General features: G+C 39.7%; 1 protein-coding gene across 2 annotated transcripts in view; it reads right to left on the bottom strand.

Annotated features, from left to right (window-relative positions):
- The window catches only part of sgcd (sarcoglycan, delta (dystrophin-associated glycoprotein)), a 261,574-nt gene that overhangs the window by 104,538 nt on the left and 129,240 nt on the right, over positions 1-27,796 (bottom strand). For both annotated transcript variants that reach the window (XM_036588835.1, XM_036588834.1), the window contains exon 2: positions 14,217-14,402. In XM_036588835.1, the coding sequence (XP_036444728.1) occupies positions 14,217-14,402 (186 nt within the window). The remainder of the gene's footprint in view (positions 1-14,216; positions 14,403-27,796) is intronic.

The raw sequence follows: 27,796 nt of genomic DNA, 5'->3' as shown, positions 1-27,796 counted from the left end.
GTTTTCATCCCAGAGGCTTGCATTGTCCATGTCTGTGATAAGATGTGGGCCAGGTGTTAATAGAGTGTGGTGGTCAGTGCTTTTTCTGCATATTTGTGCTGGAGAGAAAAAAAAAACATTATGGGGAAAAGCCTGTTTGTCAGAATAGGCTTAATAAGAGGGCAGGGGGCATAGTTAGAACGGAACAGGATTTTGTTGAGGTCATAGCACAGAAGCGGATATTAAAAAAAGGCATTAAAAGCCTCTTCAGCGGCCGATTTTAGCGCTTCTGTGCAGCTCTGAAAGATTTAGAAAATCCTTTTTACCTGCAGCCATCCATGTAGGCCATTCAGTGCCACCAAAGTAGTTTAAACATGTTCTGCAGTTTTTATAAGGTGGAAACTTCAACATTTATTTTTATTCATCTTTTATCAGATTTGATGGATATGGAAACTTCTAGTTTGATTTTAACTGAACTCAGCTATACTGAAATGCTTGTATGGTTCCAGTTTTGAAGTAGTTATTCTGTATTATGTGTCACAGTGAGTGGTTTTGGCACATCACTGTTAATGTTTTGGCATATTTGGCACATTAATTGCCCCACAGGATTTGATACAGTGCTGTTATACAGAATCATACAGCTTTTCCTGGGATGTTTTTTGTTTTATGGGTCTTAATATGGTCTATTACTCATTGTATAGAGTCAGCTGGTGTAGTATATAAATTATAGGAGTTCTATGATTTGGGACACAGCCAAAACATTTATTTATCCTCTGATTCTTATTCAAAGTTAGTAGGTCAAAATAATGACTAATATCTTTGAGCAAGTGTGTGTTATGTTGATATAATGAATAAAAAGACAGTAATTATTTTGTAATTATTTTCACTTTCTGTTTCGAAACACGTTAATTTGGTGGTGTGAGCTGAACTTGAGTTCTGTGCCAAGTGCATTTAGAATTTGTGTGATTTTGTAAAATACCTGATAAATTTAACTGAGTACTTTCTGCTCGACTAGGAACTGTATGATTTGAACTTGTGGTGAGCTTTGTCTTCTTAGCTCTGTGAATAAAACCATGACTGACATTTCCGAACCGTTGACATAAATCACATCAGACCCTTTTTAACACCAAAACAGTCTGTGTGACGGTGCAAAATGATAGTAAATCTGCAAACAGCTGGAGTGAAATGGCTATGATAAGTAGGATTTCAGCATTTGGCTGATCCATGCTCTGCCCACCATTGGTTGCAAATTCAATGTTGTCATGTCCAACTTTCCTAGTTTTGATTAGCTACTGTAACACACTCCAGTTCATTAGCGTAGCATTTTAAACAGCAAACTCAAGTCATTTAGCGCTACACAAAGACTGGTACAGTTTATCATCAGGTTTAATGAGATTTTTGTTCTGTAAAACTTGACCAGCTCACAACAGTAGCTACAATAGAATGTGTTAGTGGCCAGAACATTAAAAGGTTAAATCAATGCAGCACAGAGTAGGAAATAAGAGAAAGAGTAGGATAAGGCCGCACATCTCTATAAAACAGTGACAGTCCCAATCAATATGAGTTAGCAAACAAGTTGCTATAGCTAAAGCTGCTTTTAGAAGAAAAGCATCTGAAAAGCTGAGGCTTGAGAAACTGTCTATGGATCATATTTGCATTATTGACCACCCTTACATTGCATATATCCCCCCGCTATTTTCAGCAGAGCCTCAGACAAACTGCTGATTGTCATAACTAAGCAGATGGTGTGGCCTGCCAGTCCTTTCCCGGGGGGAATACATGTTTATTTTCACCGCAGCTGGTCCGCCATTACGACAAATATCCTTGACACTGGCAATCCCCTCCCTCTCACAATCACCGTAGCAATGCACCCAAAAAAGCAACTGCAGTTCTCTCGCCTTCTCATTGCCATTCAGCTCTTTCACAATTAATTATATTTGTCAAGGGGGGAAAATCTGGTACATTTCCCTTTGCTCTCTGTGCCTGACCTTTCCAGGCTGCTGCCGAGTGGCGAGTTTGATAGTCGTCCGGTGCCCGCATCATAAAAATCTGTGAATTAAACAAGCAGCGAATCGAACAAGCCGGTGGCCCGGCTGTTTGGATGCAAATCGGGTCAATTTGGGCAATATAAAGCCCCCGGTCTGCATGAAAACACAATCATTCTGTTTGCAACGGTAAGTAAGTCTGGCCCGCCATCTCTTTTCTTCATCTCGCTCTCTTGTGCTGATCTCTGTGAAACAAAAATTGCACAGAAACAAATCATGCTCAACTAAACGCAGCTTTGCTTTTTTCTTCTGTTTTGTGCTTTTGCCTTAAGCGATTGTTTCTCTCACCATAGAAAGTCCACAGATTGTAATTCCAGTGGTGAGTACACCTGGTGCCAAGATATTGAATGTGCACAGGTCCTTTTTACTTGCAAACCTACTGATAACAATCAAAATAGAGAACTTTAACAAAGCCTCTCAACTCAAATAGGCAAACTTTGTATACATAAGTGTGCATTTACAGAGCTCCAAAGTTATGAAGAAGTACCTTTGTCCTTCATTGATGTTGCCACTTATTATTCCAGGCTCTTGCAATTTGGAGTCTTCTCCATGTTCTTGTTCTTCTATGGAAGTACTAGCAGGTTGCTTAGTCATGCATCGCTGTATATTTTTTTATGTAAAGAAAAGAAAAACTCTTCATATGCCTAGTGCTAATTTTAAACAGTACATCTATAGTATTTCTAATGGTATGTTAGTGCTAAGCTGATGCTGGTTCAGATGATCATTTATTGGCTATTGTAGATTAAACCTGGACATCTGAAGCTTGTAACAGATATTCACATATATTTTTCTTTGTAAGTTGCAGTTTTACTCTCTAAAGAGCCCTGGCATACAGCTTCCATTGCTCTTCATTACAGTAAGTGATGTATTTAGGACTTCCAGAATTCATAGAGTGACTTTGTTTTCCTCACAAAACTGGTCTCACCTATTGTGAAGCAACACATGATTGGTTGACTTCACTTTCATTTCCAATTATGTTGGCAGTTAATCTAATACATAAGGTCTTCAGTGCAGCCCCTGAAGGGCTAACCGGTGAAAGAGGTAGCCTGGCTGTTTCTACCTAGATTCCACAGGAAAAAACTGGGCAATTGGGCAATTTTCTGCTGGCCATTTTAAGATTTTAACAATGAAATAAGAGTATTACTGCAATACTTGCAGTAGACAAGTTGATACTTCTATTGAATAAAATGAAAATAAATATAAAAAAATATAAAATAAATGAAATAAAATAAATGACAGATGTATCTATACGCCTAGACCTCTGAAAACTTCAGAGGAGAAGGAAATGATGTTATGCACAACTTTAATGTTTATTAATAAAACAAGATTTAATCCAGTAAACTTCTGGATGATTATACTGGTCCATTTGTCAAATAATGGAAAATAGTGGAAAAAAGAAGTGTTAATACAGTTATGAGGTTTTGGTACAACAGTGACTACATCTAAATCAGATAGCCTTCCTCAGCTTCATTCCATCTCTAAAAATCATTACTACACCTCTCATAATGAAAAATGCAATGTTGTACTCCATGAAGTGCCTTACACAAAACCATCAGATATAAATCTGAGTTTAGCCTGTCGTGACCCATACTTATTCCAGCAAGTCGCATCTGCTCCTTTTTTGCCCCAACCTTCACATCGAGCCACATCTCTGATGAAAAGAGAATATATGACATGTGCTGAGGTTCTTCAGTCTCCATCTCTGATTTTTGGCTGATGTAAGCAGAGGAGAAATAGCTATGACACAATAAAAATTGAACCATTCTGATGTCCAGGGCAAAGGCAGAGTTGGGGAAGCTGTTTGGGGAGGGGGGTGTGCTGGGGCCCGGCAGAGGAAGAAATCATTTGCCACATTGACACGCTAAGCAATAGTGCACTTGGGTTAATAGAATGCAGCACCATTTTCAACCTGCCGACAAACAAGCGCTGCCACAGTGGCGAGCTCATCACCATTCATAAGCTCGCCGTAATACACTGCCTCCAGCTGCAGCACTCCATCTATGACAATACACTGCTCTGCTCCTCCTTCAGTAGATAGCCGAGGACGCTAATGAAATTACCAAGACAGAAGCTACATCACACCTTTTCTCATCTACTGGGAGCCATAAGCACAAATGAGCAGTCGCTAGAACCTAAGCAGCTAGCATTGTTCTAATTGAAAAAGTCTTTATTTACAATTTGATGTTTGTCTCCTGCCAGCTCTCTCAAAATGGCTTCCTTTCTTACTGCTAACAGCTGTTTGCTAACAATAGCCAAATTACTTAGCTGACATCTGTGGAACCTACCTTAAAACTCCTCAAAGGAGGACTCAAAACTCAACATAACTGATTAAATTAAGCCTACACGACTCGCGTAAAATGGTTTCTTAGACACTGTGCAGTCTACAACAATGATAACAACATAGTGCTAATGGTGCTACACTGCTGTGGGATTTTAGCATGTAGCTTTTCAACATTTTAGGAAAGACAAGGTTTAGGAAGGAGCATGTGTTAGTCCACTGATACTGAGAAGGTATAGAATAGGTATAAAACGAAGGTATAGGGTTCTTCTTCCTCAGAACACCAGACAGAAATGTACTATGATTTTTCTTGTGCATAAATTCCAGTTGCTACGTTTCAGGGATCATTAACACAGTCAGAAGTTTCTATTTGATGCTTACCATAATGGCAGTACCAGTGGTTGCTTTCAATGTGTCCAGTATGTTTGAAAATCAAGATTTTTTTTCCATGAAACAATCAACCAGCAAGAAGACAGTGAACAAAACTGTTAGCCTTCTAGCCAGGCACCATCATAAGATGAGTGTTATCTCATTGCAGGCCTTATCTCAACAAGCAAAAACCCTAAGGGCAAAACTGACCCAGAAAGTATTTCTTTCTGCTTTGGTCTTGTCTCATTGAGCCTTGACACTGACACAACACGAGTTCTGCCCAAAAGCTTCAACGAGAGCAAGCTGTGCCAAGGGAACAACTCTCACCAAACACAGTACAAGATTCGAGTGGTTGCACTGCAGGCTTGTTCCAAGCCAGAGCAAATTCAATTTCCTAGACTAGGAGGTTGTGCTCTGTCACTGCTCTTTGATGAAGCAACATGGAGCATTCAGGGCCATAGATCAGTCCCTGCAGAGCAGCGATGCACATCCCTGAGGAAGGCCACCGGTCTAGGCAAGAGCTTGGCCGAGGCCCTGGGCCCCAGCCTTTTCACCCCATTAGCAAGCAGGCTCTCTGAGGCTCACTTAGTGGACAGATAGGCCTGGCCTGAAGCCCAGATTTGGACAACCTGCTCACATAGCATCCTCATACCTCTCACCATTGTTTGTTCACATCCAAAATGATGTTCTCCCAGGCACACTTTCGTCAGAGTGTGCTCAAGGGGAAAACAGATTTGGAGCATTCTGTGGCTGTAGTAAGAAAACTCTGTATCTCTGAAATAGCAACTTTATAGGAGAAGGAAATGGTACAATGATTATAATGACATTTAATTAATCCCTTTATTACAAGTAATTTTAAATTATTTCTATTGCTCCATTTATCACAAAATATTCATAAAATGTAAAGAGCAGCGGGTTTTCTTTTAAGTGGAAGTTTGAAAAGAGAGTTTTTGATACATGCCATGCTTGATGCCAGGTGTCAGCTGGAGGAGTATAAAGTTCCCCAGCACTAGAGTGTGGAGCACTGGGACTGCATTGTCTGGAGTGATGGAGCTCCATCCAATACCTTTGGGATGAATTTGAGAAGTTTTGTTATCCAGAACTAAATCATCCAACCTTAGAACCTGATCACATTAATGCTCTTGTAGCTCAATGTAATCTCATAGCAATGTTCCAACATCTAGTGTGAAGCCTGTCCAGAAGAGTAGAGGATGCTACTGCAGCAAAAAAGAGACAAACACCCTTTAATACCCCTGATTTCAGAAGAAATGTTTAATGAGCAGGTGTCTACAAACTTTTAGACATATAGTTATTATACTTCATTTTTTGCTATTGCAAATGAGAGTAGTATAACAGAAGACAAGCAAAGGAACATATCCTGAAGAAGTAAACCTATAAAAAGATGCTCTAATAACTCTTGACTTTGTGTGTGGGCTGACAGACAGCGCAGAGTAGGCTGAACTGAGGTTAGTGGAGATGACTGTAAGTGTTAGTTACAGCCCTGCAATCGGTCACTAAGGCACACAGTACGTTTTGCTGTCCCTACCCCATGAAAATACATCAGCCTTTCGTTCATCATTCTGTTCTCCCATCCAGGACCCATTGATCAATAACTTTCTATCTTGTGCCGGATCTGTGACATAACACTGATGACTCATCGTGATTGAATGCCTGTAGCAAGAGACTGAACATGAAATCTAAGCAGCAAAAACTCGCGTGGTAGATGCTGAACTGATCTTCTAGGTACATCAACATGAACTGTGGAAATGGTGCCGAATAAGAGGTTTAAATCTCTAACCTAATAGCGCTTAGATCTATTATTATTCTTTAGGAAATTATTCAGTGTATTTCATGAGATCATCTCACTATGGTTTAATTAGAGAATATATATGATTTGATTGTTTTGGTATTATTTAGAATTTTGTTTAGAAATACATATAATACACAAATGTGAGTGAACAGTATTTAACAGTTGAGGTGTTGAGTGGCTTTATTGGGGAGGTGGGAGGAGCTGAAAACAGACAGGGAATTTTATTTCAGTACAGTGAAAAAGTCAAAATGGCCATTAAGTTATTCATTTTTCAGAATCAGGAAAAAAGCCCCAACAACTAAATATAATATGGAATTTGTCTGTATTTTTTGCTTTTATTACAGCTTATAATCTTTTTGAGAAATTTGCAGGGATATTTTTCAATACCTCCAAAGTTCAGTCTTAAAAGTTGGTTGCATTTTCTGCTTCTGATGAACCAAGTAATCCCAAAAACATTCAATGAGGCTAAAGTCTGGACCCTGGGGTGGTCAGTGCATTGTTCTGAGGACACCAGCAGCTCCTTTGTTTGATTAGCAAAGTTTCTTTTTTTTTCTTTTGTCTATTCCTATTTCTCAGTAATGGCTTCTTGACAGCTACACATCCTTTCAGCGCTCATAGTGTTATGATGCCTTCTCACAGTGGAAGCAAGAGTGGAGCTTGATTTTCTCTCGAAGATGAAAGCTTCAAGCACTGTTTATCTGATGGGGGACAGTCTTGGTGGTCTGCCAGGTCTTGCACAGTTGTCTCATTTTCTCTGCATCTTTTGCAAACTCTTTTTTCATTAAATTTCTTTTGACTTTCCTCTTATGCAAGTTATATCTTATATCTAATCTCCTTATAAATATCTCCCGAAAAATTAATAACTTGTACTTTATGGCCATTTCCAAAATTGATGCATCCACATTAAAGTGATGCCTTATGATATAATAAAGCAATGTTTTACAATACATGAACTACAGAGCTTAGTAATGTTAACGCAAGATTACCGAATCCTGCACAACAGGAAAAAAGCTACTTAATCTGTGTGAGAAGTGCTGGAGCGTATTTTGAGTCACTGAAGTTTGTGGTTTGTGTATCTCATCTTGCTCTTTTCAGTGTAATGAAATGAGAATGGTGTTGTGAAAGAGATTGAAAGCTGAGAGAATGAATGGGTTTGAGGCAGACGGACCCAGCTCGGCCAAAACTCCAATTGTCTTAAGTAACCCCCCCCCACTGTGAACTCAGGGAGGAAGCATTATGAGCACAACGAGCCGAGCAGACTGCCTACAAAAATAGGTCTCCACATGGACTTGGCAAACTGAATCACACAGTAAAGCTTTCTTTCTTTTTTTTCTTTCTTTTTTTTCTTGCTTTACTCCCAGCAGCCTCCTTTGCTGAGGAGTGTGAAGCAGAGAGTGGCACTTTGCTGTTGGAGGGTTTCATGTGGTTGTCATCATACTTTAGCACTGCTTCCCCAAGCCCTGGTACATAGTCTTCCACCGGCTCTGTGAATAGTAGAGTATGACACAGGAGAGCTGATTCACTCAGGAATTGTTCCGTCCCAGTTGTTCCTGTGCTATCTCAATCCTGCCAAATATTCTATATTTACCATAAATGTTGTCCTTCCTGCTTTATATTTCTGAGACCGTGTATTTCCACTTGACCTATCTGTGCTCTGTCCACAAATATGTTCATTTGTAGCAAGCTTTACAGAACGGTAGCAAAAATCCCATTCAGCTTACTCATATTAAATGTATGTGTTGTTACTTCCAAATCTGATTTATTTCAGATGCAAGTTGAAGGTTACATTGTTAGGATACATCTGGTGTATTTTCTTTTTTTTTTTTTGTAATCAGGATAATATTAACAATGCCAAACTCATTCATTTCCAACCTGCCTTTGTTTTGATGACTGCAACAGTACATAAAGCTTTCATCTTTGAGAGACAGGAGAAAATCAAGCTCCACTCTTAGTTCAGATATGAAAAAATCCACAGGTGTTTCTGTCCATCCTTCCACTGTGAGAACACAACTCAACAGTATGTGTCTGAAAAGACGTGTAGCTGTCAAAAAGCCCTTACTAAGAAAGGGAAATAAACATATAAAGAAGCTCCTATTGTTCTCAGTACTGACCACCTCAACTGAACAATTCAATGCTACGGATTTGTTTGGAAAGAATGTGCAGCTGTCAAGAAGCTGTTACTGAGCAATGAACAATGGACTGGCCACCCCAGAGTCCAGACCTCAACATCACTGAATGTGTGAAATTTGGCCTTTTGAACATGAGAAGCAGAAAATGCAACCAACTTCTAAGACTGAATTGGAGGTGTGGAAGAATATCCCTGCAGATCTCCTGAAAAGAATGGAAGGTAAGAGATGAACACATTAAGTACTGAAAAACGTGATATATTTAGTTGTTGGGGCTTCTGTACAATGTTGTGTTAAATATATGTTTTCTGCTTTTTTCCCCTGATACTGAAAAATGAATAACTTGAACTTAATTGCCATTTGTACCAGAAAACAAAATAAATTAAGGGTGGTCTCTGACTTTTGCACTGTATGTTGTAGCTGAAGGTAGCGTTAAGGTTTGAATTCTTTAAGTCAGCTGTGTTTCAATTAGGTCAAAATTTGAATGGAAAAAAGTGTGTTAATTGAGTGTTTTTTTTGCTGTTACACATAACATTATAGGCATTATAGACCTCAAACAATGAGGAAGCAAGACAATCTCAATAAAAAATGATCAGTAACACAGCTGCACCTTAGTGCCATCCTAGTTAAACAGTCAATAGTCCTTTTCCTTTCTGAGCAAAACCAGGATCTTTCTCAGAAGAAGGAAAGCATAGCAGGGTTGATCTTTCACTCATCATTAGCTACCAGCCAATTAGACGTGTTTACGCTTGCATGGCAGACTCAACCAATTAGCATTCTCCTCCAAGCGTGATGAGGCACTCAACAAAGCACTTCACTTGTGCTTGAGAAAGAGGAGGTGGCAGGCTTTCATGCATATTGGAGGGAGTGCAATGGTAGTGACACATCTAGCGCGATTAACTAAACATGCTTCTGGCATATGTCAATATTGCATGAAAAGCGCTCCCGCTAATAAAGCGAGAGCTGATCTGACAACATGCCTTCCCTTTTGTCAGAAAACGTTAGCAGAGGAAAATGTTTATTGCAACGTCTGCAAATTGACAAGGCCGTTTAGCCCCGCTAACCATAGAGTGCTGAGGCACTTCAGCACCATGCTAATTCCCACAGCCATCCTCTATGCCAGCCAGGTCTGTGAAAGCTCAGCTTTCTAAACCCTCTTGAAGGGAGCGCCTTCGGGGTTGCTGCAGAAAACCTCCCCAGCACTGTCATTTAGAGGCTCCACACACCAGCCTTTGAACTGACACTTATTGTCACCTCCCTGTGAGTTCAATTAATTCTGGTGTGAGGCTTGCTCTGGGCCTGGTGTGCATGTGTGCGCGCACACGTTTGTTTGTGTTAGCGTGCACTGCTGACTTGAGTTCACACTTGACCCATGGCTTATACAAAGCCCTTGTGACAAGCTGCTAGTGCGATTCTTCCACAGCCACCTAGTTACTTGTGACATACATTTCCATAATGGCTTGTGAGGGTATCAAGGAGGTGGTACTTGAACAAGATTGGGCAGCACGAGCTAACAGCTCTCTTATTGATATAAATAGAGCTGCCAGAACCCAGGAATCTAGTCAGAACTATTCTACAACATGACACTAGGGTAACTGTTTATCTTGGAAAGCACTGCCTCCAGGTGAATGTAGAGGAAAAGGACCTGTTTCAGTATGTACACTCACTGGCCACTTTATTAGCTATACCTACCTTTTATCTACACTCATTGTCCATTTTTATCAGATCCACTTACTATAGAGGTGCATTTTGTGGTTTTTCTGCATAATCTTTCAGTGCTCCTTTACTCTGTTTACCCAGGTATTTGGGTGGTGGATCATTCTCAGCATCCTTTGGCCAGAAACCAACCATGGATGAAGGACTAGAGCAGAGGTCACCAACCATCCTTCTGGAGATTTACTGTCCTTCAGAGTTTTGTTCCACCTTGCATCTATAACATGTTGATCCCAACTCCTAACTAACTCGGATATATCTCATCAAGCCAATCAAGGTCATCTGAAGACGTTAATTAGCTGGAGCGGGTATGGACTGTGGTTGGAACTAGATTCTGCAGGACAGCCGATCTCCTGGACCAGGGTTGTGGACAACTAACAAACTGTGCAGCAACAGGTGAGCTAACGTCACTAACTTCACTATATCTACAAGTGGGAACCACAAGGTAAGTGTTTCTGATATAGTAGACAATAAGTGAACACAGTGTTTAATAACCACCCAGACTCAGAGAAGGCTTAACATCTCAAATTATCCAATAACATAATTGGCAAGCAACAGTGGAATCAAGAGTCTGTAATGCTGTAAAACTGCAACAAGATAAAATATATATGAATATTTTTGTTACAAGCTTCAAATAAAACAAGAAAAGCTCCAGATGCCTGCATTTAATCTAGTTCATGTGAATAACTGTTAGTGTCTTGCTAACAAACTACCAGTATCCCATAGGGACGCTAGCATAAATGAGTATGAGTATTAAGGGCAGCTGTTTTTCTTGTTTTTTGAACAAGTTTTAACATTTGTGGCACAAACTGAAGGCCTAACTCTAATAGTCAGTTTGCCACTGTTTCAGCAACACTGCTGAATCTGACCCACTTGTACCAGTGTGGCACACATTCACATGCCACTGACATATCAGTATCAATATTGCTGCAGTGCTAAAAATGGTTTTCCTCCCAAATAATGCCTGCTCAGTGGTGGTCCAGTAGAGATCCTGACCACTGATGAACAGGGTAAACGGTAGCTAGGGTGCAATATGGAACTACTACAAACTACAAAGTGCACCTCTATGGTAAGTGGAGCTGATAAAATGTATAATGAATGTAAATACAAGGTAGGTACCTAATAAAGTGGCCAGTGATTTTTCTTTGCTACACTCTGGTTCCTTAAAGAACATTTCAGGTGAGCTTTTTAAAGTATCAACCACTGAAAGCTTTTTTAGAAAACTTAAAATGGTTCTTCTATAGCAAACCTTTTGGTACCTTATTTTTAAGAGTGTAGCATTCCCTCTTAATATGAGAGTCATCCTGAACTGATCCTTGCCAAATATTGCAGCATTGGGCAGAGCCAAATAAATCAATTAGCAGCTTCAGTCCTGACGTAACAAACCGCTGAGTTCAGGCTTGTCAAAATACACACTTTAGAATATTAAACATGCACAATTAAACATGAATAAGGAGCATGCACTGCCAAATAGCTGTGTAAAGGAATTGAGAACCGTCAGAGAGTCCTGTTATCCTTGTTCCAAAACAGAGTGTGAATATTACATCATGGTCAGTGGGGCTGAAGGAAAGAGATATATTCAGCCTTCTGCTCCAGCACGCATCCCATGATGCCTCTTCCAGCTCAACTACTGGTATTTCATAGTCCTGTGGCATCAGAGGACATTAAATATTTCATCCCTTCTTCAGCCTTGACATACCGGCCCACACTGAGGTGCTAGTGGGCAATTTTAGGTGACATAAATCTGAAAAAACCCTCCAGCTGCTCATCTGCATCTGTGCATTCCACAGACCTGATCTACATGACTCCCCTGCGCACCTGCTGCCCTTCATTCAGTCCTCCTTCCAGAGGAACCCAGTGGTTTTTCATATGAAAATGGGGACCTCTGTGGCAGGGAAAGCAAGGAAAGTAAGATGTGCATAGCTACCACAGCATAACGAAGGACATTGTAATTTCTGACAGCATTGCAAGGCACCACTTCTGCATATATGGTGTGATCCAGAGTTTTTTTTTTTGGGAGGGGTTTGGGGGCTGGCACTGAAATAGAACTGACAGTCTGCACATAACACTTAAAGAGAAATAAAATTCTCTCATGGAAAAGATTGCTGCGGGCATTTTTGGTCACCATGTGCCATCTGATGTGTCCTCACAAGAAAAGGTTGTGTTCATGCAGATGCCAGCTTGCATCTAACTCTGCCCTTGCAGCCAATTTGTAATCCAAGACCTCTCACATGAGTTATGTTCACATACATAAAGCAAGGACATGCACATTGCAAAACCCCATGCTTATTTATTCGTTTGTGTGTTTAGAGCCCAGTCTTTAATATAGTCCTGCTTCAGCTCATGTCACTCTTTCTGTCCACTGTCTTATTGCTGCTGTGGATTATGTTGCTTGTAGGTATACCTGCTGACTGTCTTGTTTATTTCATGTATGAAAATCAGAGATGAGGACTCAAGTCTGTGACTCTGAATTTTACAGTGCTGAGGTTGCAACCATACGCTTAACTGACTCGTGACTCATTAATTTAGACTTATGAAATTTCAGCTTTAGAGAAAAAAAATGACAAAACTGAAACAAAACTGATTAAATTATGGTCACCAACATTAACAAAAACCTTAGTCTGATGGACAGAATGAAGTTCTGCAAGCAGTAAAACTGGTGTTGAAAGAAAAGAAGCAACTAGAAACAGCTGGCTAACATGTAATTTGGATAGCAAATATGCTAGCTAGCGTACTTGCTATACAAACTACATACTAACCAGTCATTTCAAGTTGTTTAGCCTCTCTCCTTTAAACATACTAACACTTCAGTTCTGTCCTTTAGACTGAAGGCTTTTCAATAACAACAGGTTGTTTTTTTTTCAAACTGTGTTGAACCTGAAACGTTTTTGGTACAGGTCTTGTACAATGCAATGCCTTCAGATGACAAGACTAAACTAAAATTGTTTACTAAAGACTCAAGACTCAGCTCACACCTCAGTGACTCATGACTTGACCCTTATCTTGAACCCCAGTGACTGACAACCTGGACTTGGACCCCAGTGACTCACAACCTGAACCCCAATGGCTCAAGACTCAACTCAGACTCAAACCCCAGTTACTCGGGACTCGGATTTGAACCCCAGTAACTTGCAACTTGATTCTGACATAAACCCCCTTTAAACTTGGACCCTAGTGACTAACGAAAGGAATCAAACTCTAACCCCAATGAATCGAGACTTGACCTAGACTTGCACAAAAGGACTTGTGAACATCTTTGATAAATAAAAAAAAACCCAAAAAAAGAAATTATACTTGTGCTAAATGCACACGTTATATATAATGAACGTTTTCACCACAGTCATTCTTTCTGCTGTAGTACACCCACAGTATGAGCAAATCCACACAGCATGGAGGGTAGAGTGCTAGTAACTCCAAATTGAAATCACCTGAAAAGCAACCCAGTGAATAAAAGCTTCCACAAAAGGTGAGACACAATGGCATTAGAGAGCTATAGAGCCCCTAGAACAGCTGAAAATCTGACCCTTAAATATTAGCATAGCCTCCACATGAGTATGCCGCAATTAATCAAAGACCCAGAGCGCAGTGGAAGGAGTTTCAAAGGCTCGGTAACTGCGCAGAGGGTGGGAGAGGAAGCGGGCCAGTGGGGTTGAGCAAATCAAGTCAGAGGCAGCTCCACGCTAACGCGGGAAACGGATTGACCACTGTGAGCCAAATGAAAGCGGCATTCTGCCTAGCCGTGGCCGGCAATTACAGAGCCATGATTGGAGGACCCCTGCTGCGAGAGCGCCCATTATTTCCCTCGTACTCCTAAGCCAGTCAAAGAATCAATGTTTCCTGTGCAGTAGCAAAGTTCATCAGGTGGGGGGTGGGTGGAGCGGGTAAACAGCACTTACTATGGTGAAGTTCATGACCTTCAGGATCCAGATGGTGAGTGCAAGGTTGACCAGGATGAGGATCATGAGGAGGAGGACGAAGAAGTAAAGGCAACGTTTCCGCCAGCCATAGATGCCCACTTTGTACACATGCGGTTTCTCGGTGCTCTGGACATTGTTCCTATGAGTGCACTGTTCTTGGGTCATCTGCAAAGAACAACACAAACGGGAACATCAAAGGGATGCTCTAGCCAAATCTTGTACCAGTTGCTAACAAATGAAGAAGCTTTTAGTATTATGATGAAAGCTGAGACAAATACAAGAATAGAATGAACAGTTTAAAATGCACAATTTCTATTCAGACCACAAAACTATGCACCCTTAATGAGATTTATTACAGCTCCAAAATACAATACTTATAATGTAGGCAGGTCTGTGCAAAAGTCAGAGACCACCCTTCATATTTATTTAATTTCCAGTCAGCCATTAAGTTCATGTACATAAGTACAAGCTCAGCGCAAGAAAAAAAAACATATATGTAATAGAAAATGCACATAAGCCTCAACCCCTAAATATAATATTGTAGTGTTGTGCTACTGGCTGGCGCTGTCACTAATAGACTCTGGAGGTATGGCTTAGCAGATGGCCACACGCAAAGGCTCATGGTAGTGCATGCCCTCCAACAGAGGGACTTGTTGTGGTGTTTGGTGCTGTTACTTGTTAGCTGTCAATGTCACTTTAATATTTTTCAGTATTTAGTTTGTCCCTCTTTTGTCTTAATTATAGCTTTCATTTTTTTTTTTTGGTAAAACTTTTTTCCACACCTCTGAAGTTCAGTCTTAGAACTTGGTTGCACTTACTGCTTCTCACAATCCAACTAATTCAAACCACGTTCAATGATGTTGAGGTCTGGACTCTGGGGTGGTCAGTCCATTGTTCTGAGAACACCAGCAGCTTCTTTGTTTGATTTCCAAACTTTCTTCTTTGTCTATTTCCTTTTCTAAGTTAAAGCTTCTTGACAGCTACACATCCTTTCAGACTCATAGTGTTGGGTTGTGTTCCCACTGATGGGCACAAACACCTGTGGATTTTTTCAGATCTAAGCAAGAGTGGAGCTTGCTGTTCATCTGACAGTGGCAGTTCTGGTGGTCTGCCACGTCTTGCAAAGATGTTAGAAGCCCGATTTTCTCTAAATCTTTTAGGACTATTTTAAAGGAGTTTTGGAACTTCTCACCTTTTAAAATTGTATTTATTTATTTACTTATTTATTTGTACTTATCTTCCTTTGACTCTCTTCCTTCCTTTTGCAAGTGGACTCTTACATATCTGATCTCCTCAGAAATATCTCCTGAAAAATGAATTACTAAATGTTTGTTAAGCCAAAACTTAATGGCTATTTTGACTCTATGAACATATGCACCAGTACATCTTCATGCTTCTGATGTTCAAATATTGCTATTTACACATCTTTTGATATTGAAGATGGTGGCCTGCTTTTACAGACCACACGGGGGGGCAATCCCAAACTGGACTCTAGTTTCTTTCAGAAGAGGTTTGCTGTTTTAGCCATGCCAAATTAGTGCAGTTGATAATGTTCAGACCTGTTGCAAGTGTTCCTTAAAGACACAGCCAGACAGGTTCTTTAAACTGTAAACAGGTTCTTTGCAATCACATATTTTATTTACGAAAGTGGCTCTTTCAGGAAACGATCCATGAAAGTTTCTTTAGGGAACCAAATGCAGACCAGGACTAGGGAAATTTGCTTGACAAACTGTGCTGAGTGACACATTGACTGACCAGTCCATCAGCTCTTTGTGATGTTCCTTACGTTTCCTGCACCACTAATGCTGGGACAGTGGCCATTAATGCTGATTCTAATTGTCTGGTTGAAAGCGGTGGAAGGTATTGTAGACTTCAAGTGCCATTATAATAACCGAATAACTCAGGGCCCTAATACAATTTACTGTCGATGGCTCTTGGAGGCCAAGGCTGCAGCGGCAGAGCCAATCGCGTTTGACAACCGCACATTCAGTGCAAACTGAAACAAATGACACCAGACAGCTCTGTGAAAGCTCCACGGCAAAAGAGAGCACAATGAAAAATTCCATGATTATTTCCCTTCTCCGTATCATTGCGTTTTACATCTTCTGCTCGGTCATTATCATACTTCAGACTGTATGATCACTGCATTTTAAGCACACAATCTGTCACATTAGAGCACATCAGACCGAATTGCAAATGAATGGCACAGTATTGCGACTGCACCCCATTCCCCGCTGAGCTGCATTGAAGTGGCATGGGAAAATTGAAACAGCTGGAGAAGGTTCAAGTTCTTATCACTCTTTTTGTCTGCTGCTACTGTACATGTTCATTTCCCAGAATGCATTGATCATAACTAATGGCCAGTGGAAACAATATGACTGTTACATAAGTGCCTCATATCTGTTTTCTATAACAATAGTGAGGAGAATCTGCTGCTTTGGCTCCTTCATTTCAGAAGTGCTGCCCATCAAAAGTTTGCCTTCTTTTGAAATTTTGTGATTAATGATTCATTTTTACTCTTACTTTTTTAATTAAGTAAGAAAAAATATCCGCAAAGGCTTTGTTGACACAAAACAGCTGTTCGCTAATACTTCTTATATTTTAGGTATATTTTGCAGCATTTAGCTTCATGTTCATTAATGTGTCTTCCTTGGTAGGAAGAGCAGGTTTTGCCTAAATAATGATTTATTTTCAAAATTAATGTTTAAAGCTCATATTGAAAAAAAATAGCCTGAGTGCTAATGAGTGCTGACATCACAACAAGGGGGTAAAATGTGTGTATTATGGTTTTATTCTCAACATAGGACTTTGGACAATTGTTCCTTCAGGTTTGCAGAAAAATAACCATATCTAAACAGCTTTCTGCTTAAAGCTACACTGTGTAGGTTTGAGGGATTTGGAGACCTCTCTGGTGCCAACGTGTAATTGCATACAATGTGTGAAAGAACATTTTGTAACATGGGTTGTGCTTCAGACCTCTTCCCTGAGCAGATAAATCTGAAGATTGAGAGTGCATTGAACGACATTTCAGATAGAACCCAAAGAAGGACTGTTGTTATTGTACCTTCATCAGTAGAATGTTGATTTTATTGACAATTGAGAGCTCAAAATAGAGCTGGGACCTTCTTTTTGACCCTGAGCATGTGATGTTGTTTCCTAAATAAAGGCACGCAATCTCTGACTTCTAAATTGTAGACTCAGTATTGTTACTTCTTTCAGCTGTAACTAAACTTGTAAACTAAATATGTTACGTTATTGCAAACTGACAAAGAAAACACTGCATTACAAACATTTTAAAAGTCAGGTGTTTCAAAATTTTGATGAAATTTTGCATGTAAAATTACACCCTTAAAAAGTGGTTCTTCTAGGGTTCTTTAGTGAAAGCAGTGGTTATAGAACCATGACAAATCAAAGAATCATTTGAATGCATAAATGACTACATGCATGGTTAAATGGTTCTTATCTATGATAGAAAGTATATTGTATATGGTTAAATAAAGAACCTTTTATTTAAAAATGGTTCTATATAACACCCAAAAATGTTCTGCTATTGTTACAAGCATTACTGCACAGAACCCTTTTTGCTAACAGTGTAGGCTGCAAAACCACATGGAAAATGTTGCAAAGCTTTGAGATGCTTCCGCACTCTGGAAACTCTGAGTGGAATGAGACTTCATGTGCTTTAGAGTGGCCTGAGTTAGAAGCAGTCAGGGAAAGCCAGCGCCAAACAGTATCCTAAAGACGTTCAGGCATCATGAAGAAATGAAACTTAACCTCTAGAAGTCACAGTTACCGACAAAAATCTTAAAAAAGCATGGCATAATTCAATATTAATTATTTATTAATCATAGTTTGTTGAAACATGTGGAAAGTGTGGATTCTAAACTATTAATCAATATCTTGTTAGTGTAAGTAGAAGAGATATTTTCACATGCATTTGATTAATTGTTCTTGTTGTGTGCAGATCAGTGACTTGGATGCGCTTGACTGACTTGTGACTGGACTTGAACTCAAAACTTACAACTCTCGAAATTTTGGCTAGAGAAAAAAATGCCTGAACAAAATCAACTGCATTAGGACTGTTAGTCATAATGCAAGAAATTAATAAAACCTTTTGTTTCCAACTTTACACTTGAGATTGCCTTTCACTTTTACTACAGTCATGTAGTGGTGGGGATTAAAAGCATTTCATTACGGATATTGTAGTGAATTTATTAGATTTGCAACTGTATTCACTCTCAAACTCAAAATGCTCTTTTTTCCACTCATTTTTTTGTTTGTTTGCCTGTTTAATAAGTGAACTAGCTGCAATAATTGTTGAGTAACTTGCTGATATTTCAGTCCAACTTATTTTTTGGGAAAAAGCAAATAATAAGCCTTTGAAAACCATCAGTTTGAAGGACAGACTGAAACAATGCAATACATGCAGTAAAAGTGGTCAGCAGTATGTTCCTGAGTGAAGCACTTCAGTTCTATTCTTCAGACTGAAGATTTTTCTATGAGAGGTTCGCTGTTTGAAGCCATGTAGAACCTGACAGGTGCAGCTAATAAAGAGACATAAATTCTCCACTAAAGACCCGACTCGGACTCAAACTCCAATGACTCAAGGCTTGACTCGGACTCTAGACTCAACTCAGACTCGAACCCAGAGACTCGAGTCTTGACTCGGGTTTGACTTCAGAGACTTGAGTCTCAACACAGACACTCACAACAGAGACTTGAGACTTGACTTGGACTTGCACCTTAGAGACTCGAGACTTGACTCAGACTCGCCCCTCAGAGACTTGACTCGGACTCACACCTCAGAGTCTCGCTACTTGACTTGGACTGACACCTCAGAGACTTGACCTAGACTTGCACCTCAGAGACTCACTACTAGACTTGGACTCTTATCTCAGATGACTCAAGGCTAGACTCGTATTCACACCTCAGAGACTTGTGACTCGACCAGGACTCGCCCAGGACTCGCCCCTCGGAGACTCACGACTTGATTCAGACTCAAATCTCAGAGACTCGACTTAGACCTGCACCACAGAGACTTGTGACTCTACCCAGACTCACCCCTCAGAGATTCACTACCTGACCCAGACTCACACCTCAGAGAGTCATTACTTGACTCAGACGTGCACCTCAAAAACTCATCAGGCTTGCAACACTGAGACTTGTGACTCAACTTGGGCTCACATGAAACAACTTGTAAACATCTCATATCATGTGAACAAAAGTTCTTGTTGCAGAAGGAAATAAAATCACCCTTTACATTTCTGCCATGCTGTTGTCATTTTTCTCTAGTTTTCTCTCTTTAGTATTCTGAGGTTTTGTCCTTTTTAAAGCATCAAATGTATGCAATCCATTACTTACCCAGCTATGTCATTAAGTATGTAATTACTTATACATTTAAATACTATAGCAAAATGTAACTCTACTTCTGAGGGTACAGCACACATTAAAGCACATACATATGCAATACATTCATATCTCACTTTACCTCCTTACATTATGATGGATATGACAAGCTGAATTAATGATCACACACATTATTGACAACACATTCTGTATGTTGATTTTCACCTAGACCTGTGCATGACTGATAATGCATCTTGAGCATTGATTGACGGCTGAGTAGTCCTCCCTATGGTGATAATTGTGCAGAAAGTGTACTGGTTTAGAACCAAAGGATTAAGAATTAATGTCTCTCCTATAGTCATTTGCTTAGTCATCTAAAAGATGATGATTTGCAGAAGAAGCGTCTATACAGCAGTCCACACGACATAACTAAGTCTTACACAGCAGACCAGAGATTTAGCATAAATGAGGGTTTGTAGAATGACTAATGGGACTCATTGAGGAAAAACAACATAATTCATTTGCTAATGGTTCTCTGTGGGGGAGAAAGGCAAACTCCAGTGTTCCACTTTTAACTGCGGCGGGATGAGTGCTCTTCACAGCTGAGTAACTTCTACTCTCCAAAATAAAGCTACACTCACTACGAGTTGCTCTGTTTCTTTTTGTTTTGGCTTAGTGCCATGTCACATGAGAATCTGCCATCTGAAAATAAAAGCAAAACACGTTCTGAAAAGCATGGATTCGAATCTAATGAGCCAAACGTACACAGTCTCCCTATCTGCACTTCCATGCGTAGTATCCTCCAGGTTCAGCCATGCAGGACAAGTACACTGACAACCAACATACAGGTTTAATAAGCAGTTATTTTTCTCTGTTTTCCACCGAGAGATTTCTGTTGCCATACGGTAATGCAAGCACCAAATTGAATATGTTCCCAGAAGTACTGAGCTGAACACACTGTCTTGTATAATAGTAAACATGGCCTGAATTAGGCAGCTTGTTTCCTTTTAACCATAAAAGGGTGAGTTATTAGTCATCACTCTTCATCAAGAGGTCAGTAATCATGTTGCAACCACAGTAGAAGAACCTGGGGTTCAAATGGTTTTAATATTATAGCTTGCAATCTTTTGGCATTACTGTACAGGATTGCATTATATATGTCCAAAAGTTTGTAGACACCTCCTCATCGAGAGTTTGCTCTGAAATCAAGTGTATTAATTAGGAGTTATTTCCCCCTTTGCAGATGTCACAGCCTCTACTCTTCTGGAAAAGCTTTAAACTAGATGTTGGAACACTGCTGTGAGGATCTGATTGCATTCAGCCTCAAAAGAATCAGTGAGGTCAGATACAGATGCTGGATGGTTAGTTCTGGATCACAAACTCCACTCCAACTCATGCCAAAGGTTTTGGATGATGATCTATCAGCATTCTATTAGCTATGCTTTTCTATGGAGATTATAGAAACTGAGTTTTCACAATTGAACATGTGTCAGCAATGGACGCACCTTACAGTAGCTGAATTCACTCATTAGAAGAGACATCTGGATACATTTGAACATACAGTGTAAAGACCATAGTATCTATTTAAATTTGAACAGTTGTGTTATCATCAGAAAAGGCACTGATCTGCTACCAGGTATCGGTATTGGACCAATATGAGCACAAAATGCTGGGTATCAGAGGGGAAAAAAAATAAATCTGATTCAATCTTGTAACAAAACTATCCTGAAAGAGAGTACACTGAGTGATGTGATGTTAGCTGTGTATTTCCTGTTGTGGCGCAGTAGACTGTTTGAATTGTTTCTTCATGATAGCCTTTTTCCTGCTTATCTTAAGTGACGTGCTTCAGCTGAAAAAAAAAAAACTCATTTCAAAGCTTAGTAGTTTTTAAAGAAATAATTATGGATCTGTATTGGCATCAGCCGACACTCAAGATTTCAAGGCTTTTTCCCTTCTATTTACAATCATCAACCATTTTATCAGGTACATATTCTGTATAAGTGCACTTTGTAGGTTTAGTGACCGTAGTCCATCTGTTGCTGAACAATTGATCAGCCCCTGTCTACTTTGTTCATCAATGGAAATGGACCCCCTCTGACCAGATATGACATGGGTGGTGGGCAGCTCTTAGCACATCATTGACACTGACATTGTTGGTGTTGTGCTGGTGTAAGTGTATCAGGCACAGAAGTGTTAATTTTTTAGTAGCCCTATCAAACTGAGTGACCTGTCAAAGGTCCATTCTAAAAATAGGGCGAATGCCCCTTTAGATCTGCATCCAGTTTCAATTACTTTTCAATAAATATCCCATTTATTAAAATAATGACTATAATAACAGCAATAAATCAAAGTGTGTATGCAAATGACAAGTTTTGTTGATTTTCTCAGTTAAAATAAAAAAGTGGAAAATAATAAAACATAAAATGTGTTCTGTGCAAAAGTTATGGCACATTTTATATTGCATCTTTTTACCAATATGTAAGCCATATTTAAGTTTGTTCCCTGCAGAGGATGTGTAAGATGCTTATTTTCACCTGGAAAAAACAACAACTAAACATGCTATTTGACCAGGGGTGTTCAAACTTCTGCATACGACTATATCGGTATCAGTGTCTGTCTGCTGCTAGCTAATGTCCCTTAGCGCCCCTGTCAGCATGTGAAACACCCTGGATGCTGACGTAGGCCACTTACTGGATGAATCACCGCTGCCTCCGAGATATGACTCACATAGTTCCAGATAATTTGCCATTAATGGAACTGTATCTTTTAGCGTTTAATTACATCTTGTGTTAACCTTATTATGCTGAGTGTAATTCCCGTCCCTCTCAATTCCCTGAAAGGAGAAGTAACTGGTGAAAGAATTATTAAAAAAAAGTCTTCAGAGAGATAATACTGGATAGCAAAAAGTCCTTTGTGTTGAAGTATTCAAACAGCTCTGCAATGCAGAGGCCATGGCTACAGTTGTGCAGTCTTAATGTTCTCCTGCTTTCTCAGTCACAGCAAAAAGCAGCAGCCTAAGTATGTGTTAATCATCTGGAAGCTCTATTACGTTGCCACAAACATCCCCAGTGAGCAGGAAAAAACAAAAGCCCGGCTCCCCTACAGCTGCAATAAAACAAAAACATCCCCCTGAATTAAAAGACGACAAAAAGCATAGGGAGGAGCCGGAGGAAGGCGGGAAAAAAGAAATGAACAGGTTAGAAGGCGGCAGCTGTAATTAAGACGTTCCTGGGTGAAAGCCTGCGGCCTTGAGGCCATCCACGCGGACAGGAGACAGGGGTAAAGGGGCTGGAAAAGAGGGCTGCCAGAGCACATCAGTTGGTGAGAGACAGGTCACACAAAGTTAAACCGCCACTCTCCGCTTGCTCCTATGGGACCAGCAGAGATGGCAAGTTACTCATCTGTGAGCTGGAGTGTTCCTCTCTGTTCTGCCCTTGTCAGGATCCAGCACTTCAGTTGTTCAGACTGTACAGTAACTGGGGGGCCGGAGGCGAAACAAAGTCACGGTGACGGATCAAGCGGCGAAAGATCAAGGGCTATTGATCGGTGAACTTCACAATGTACTCCGGCAGGCCAAAGCTAGAGGGAATACGTTAGGTCCAAATGTAGCACATTAGTGTCATTATTTAGACTTTGGGCTGAGAATAAAGTTTAGATCTGTTTCAACAAAGAGATTCTGGTAACATTTAAAAAGGTAAATGGTAGCAAACTAATCGATAATTATGTACTAATTAGTAATAAAATAATCATTGTTTATGTTAGTTAACTGTTCATTTAGCATTAGTCATTACTTAGTTTCTGATCATGTAATTAGAGATTAATAATGAAGTACTCTGTTAATTGATAGTTCAGTGTACTATTAGTTCATAGCATAACTCAGTAACTGTACTAACTGCTGCTCATTGCACTGCTAATGAACCGATAAGTGTGTTTACTCATATAAATAAGTAACATAAGAACCAACTAGTACTTGTGTTAATGCTGTTCATTTTTGTGTTTGTTAATCTACTGATTTATTATTATTAATTAATTATGTTGTGTCCCTCCCAGCAAAGCCATCATTTTTGCCACTAATTATACTATAAACTCATGATTAAGACGTGACTATTTACTCATATCTTAATTTGTTTTTTGTGTTCCCTCAAGTGTAATGGAAAATAAACGTACATTATGTATGTATTACATTATATTATGATTAATGATTATTCTAAATGATTTGTGTCTATTAATTACATCACAAACAGCAATCATCAAAAATCCAAGCATGATGCACAAATATAAAGCATAATAGTCCTTTGTAGGCCTTTTATCCAGTAGAACACAAATGATGGCCAGTCAGAGTTTTTAAAACAACCTCTATTTATAATAATTGTTCAGGAAAGGGTCTCAAAAGATTATGTCTACCTGAGTGATCTTTTGACTGCGATATAAGGGGTAGACAGTTACGATATAATCTATAATCTATCATTTAGCTTCATAAAGTGCAGTTTTCCTGTTTGCCTTGTGATAAGTTTGTCTCATTGAAACTGTTTTCTTATGTCTTTATTTAATAGTACGACTTTAAAAAGACAAGTAATCCAAAAGTAATGGTAAGTAATCGGATTACATCACTTTAATATAGTAAACCTTTTACAGGTAATCAGTAATCTGTACTGGAATATATTTTTTAAAGTAACCCTCCCAACTCTCTCATTTGTATTAAAAACATTCTAAATAGCTAGATTTGCCCAAATATTTGGACAGGAAATGCATATTAATTGTATACTGTACACCGTATGCTGTTATACAGAGACCTTATCAGTGTCGAATTGTTCTTTAAGAACAGTGATAGCTAACAGTTCTGAGGGTATGTTGACATATTCAGCACAGAACCCTGCAGCAGTGTTCGCTCTGCCCCAGCTGCCTCAGCTGAGGATAAGACAAGGAGAAAAGGCGATAGGCGTAATGCAGAGCAGCAAGAGGTTACTATATTATCTCCTATAACCCCTTTCACACATGCAGCCCTGAAATGTTATGGCATTTCTTCATTTAAGGAGACGGTTCTGCAGTGAAGTCGGACAGACAATTTCCCCCCTCCAAAGACCCTATAACATTTCAGCTAATGTGAGACAGTGCAAACATAACAAGCCATAACCTTAAGGATCAAGCACTAAAACCTTATGACAGTTTTATAGAAAATGCTGTAACATTAATGCGACTGAGACACTCCTAAGAGACTGGGGAGCAACAACTAGCATATTCCACTGTGAGCCAAAAGTAAAAGGCTTTTGGCTCTTGTTTACAAACACTGAAACATAAATAGACCATTCTGTCTCTTAGAGGGCCCATATTATGGAAAACAAAATGTTGAAATGAGAATTCGATGTAGTATCCAAACATTGTTAAAGTTTCAAAAACACACAATTCACTCCTCAGACCATGTATGCAAACTAAACTGTTAACATTCACATATCACATTTCTCCACCTATTCAGCCGACAGTGTGAATAAGTGACGTTGTGAGTCTTTTAGCCTGACTGGGCAGCCAATCAGAACAAGGGCCTTTACTTATATCAGTCTTAAAGACAAGGGATCAAAAACCGCCTGTTTATTTCAAAAGGATAAAGACGCATTATGTTTTTAGAGCAGAAACCACACAAACATCATAAGTGGTCATACCAGGACATTTTAGGGTCTTTTAAAAGACACAGTGTAAAATATTAAAAATGTTTGTATTATACTGAAAATTGAGATCTCTCTCAAAGACTCCCAGTCTGCTACATCACTGAACAATAAGTAAAGAGAACAGCGTGGGTGGGGTTAAATGAGTGAAGCGGGTTTTTGTTTGAAGGTGGCGTTTTAGACCCTGGTTAAATGAACAGCTGAATGTACGGACAGATATACAAATGACAGGTAGACAGATGAGCTAGCTTGATAGCATGCATGCTAGGGTTAGCTGTCGCTTGGTTGTTAGCTTTCTCTGTGTAAGTTTTTCCAACTTAAACACAGAGAGACCATTGTGGGCGGAACAAACCACATCAGCCTTGTGACTTGTGAGGCTACTGCTTAAGTAAGCACTAATCAAGATCAGGATATCCAGTTTACATCAAAAGCAGATACGGCACAGAGGTGGGTAAGGTTAAGTTTGTCTGGAGCTTCTCTTTTTAGGCCAAAATAAAATGCTAAAGCTTAAAAGTGGGAGGTGTGAGCAAAGGCAAAGCAGTCTAAGTGCTTGACAAACAGAATAAAATAAAATCAAACATAACAGGACAATTAAAAACTCATGTTCATGAGTAAAAAGGTGGAGTGAAGTAAAGAGTGGTTTGCTTTCCTAATAAATTAGAGGTCTGCACGGGACTGTTTTTTCAGTCCCACTTCCACCTGCTCCCACAAGATTTCATCCCACTCCTGTCTGCTCCCGCAGAAAATCGGAATTATTCGTCACGCTCCCGCCAGCAATCGAAATGTTCTGGCCCGCTCCTGCCCACACAGTTCTGTCAAGGCGAGCTGACGTCCAATATTCGACATAGTCTGTTCACAAATACATTATTCTCTGCTGAAACAACACAGCAGTCATGGTCATCAGGCTTACTGTGAAGTAACTTCACCAAACAGCATTTATTCTCAGTAAATACAACGCAGGAATTAAACCACAGAATGGTTATTTTTGGTGTTTTGCTGGGAGTGCAAACCTCTATTACAAATATACTTGGTATAAGTAAGAGTGTTGTTGTTTTCTAATACTCTAGGATGTACAAATTCATCCAAATTTGACATGAATCAATGGATAGTTACTGCTCACCTCTGGTACGGCCTGCAGAACTGTACAAAAAGGCCTGCTAGTCAAAATAGCAGTCTGAAAGCATGTGTAGCTGTGAAGAAGCTGTTACTAAAAAAGGAAAAGGTAGAAAATTTACAAATCAAAGAAGCTGCTGGGTCCCTTAGACCTCCCCAATCCAGAACTCAACATCACTGAATGTGTTTAGGCATATTTAGATTGTGAGAAGCAGAATATGCAACCAACTTCTAAGACTCAACTTTGGAGCTGAAATTAATGGAAGGTGCAAGTAAAGCAACAGGGGCACACAATAAATACGGAAAAACATATAATCTTTCATTGTTAAGGCTTCTGCTTTTTGGTTGATGCTGAAAAATTAATCTTGCATTTAAAGGCTGTTTGGACAGGAAATGAAATAAATGTAGGGTGATGTCTGACTTCTGCACAGTATTGTAGTGTCAGTGTCATTCACAGTAAGAGAAATTTCTTCGTGAGGGGAAAAAAATAAGACAGTCCTGTATATATGTGAAAGTAGCTTTACATTTCAATGGCCTAAAGTGGTCCCAAAGTCATAATACGTTGAGCGTATTGAACAGACCTAAAGCAAAGCGACACAGGTAATGCCTTAGAGCATTTACATTGTAATTTATTCATAACACACATACCAAGAGCAGAAGGCCTTTTTACAGCAGTCTCGACTCAACATATTGAAACTAAAAACAGCAATTTTGTGTCATGCTGTTTGCGGCTCTACTCCACCTTCCAGCTATTTCAGGATGCTACCTGGCATACCTTGGCTCAGGATTTGAGGCTAAATCCTGCTATTATAACAAATGTCGCTTGTACTCTTTGTTCTTGTGGCACATCTGGCAGGCTAGAGAACTCGAGATTTTTCAGAAAAGGGTGATGCTTTAGTGATGACTCCGAAAAAAACATGGGGATTGTCAAAAAGCCGCGGCATATGAAACACCTGCTCATGGCTTAGCCCGGTTCCCTGGTGCCAGGACTGCATCGGTTTATTGGCAGTTCACTGGAAGAGCTCCAGGCTCAGGCTGTCACATACAAGCCGTTCTTGCCACTTATATTCCTTCACCTCTGTGTACTTTAACGTAGCGCTGAGCCACAAGGATGCATAGCCTATGCATAATGTGCACATGAGCCGTGCACATACACACAGCCATGATCCACCACACTAAGCCTATATTTGACTTTTAGGCTACTGAATGAAGTAATCTACACTGTAAATAACTACAACAATGTACTGGAAAATCATTCCAATTTAAAGTACGCTATTTTAACAGAATAGTTCATTCAAAAGTCAAATTTATACAATTACCTCTCACTTGACACACAGTTGCTCAGTCAAGACATATTTGGTGTCCAAAGTTTTGTGCTGCAGCTATGAGGCTAATGTAAGATGAGTCCAAGCCTTTGATTTTAAGCATCACTTATTTAAT

This window comes from Colossoma macropomum, unplaced genomic scaffold (assembly GCF_904425465.1).
Source record: "Colossoma macropomum unplaced genomic scaffold, Colossoma_macropomum, whole genome shotgun sequence".
NCBI lineage: Eukaryota > Metazoa > Chordata > Actinopteri > Characiformes > Serrasalmidae > Colossoma > Colossoma macropomum.
The sequence above is the reverse complement of the archived record's forward strand: the minus strand, read 5'-3'. Positions and strand labels throughout refer to the sequence as shown.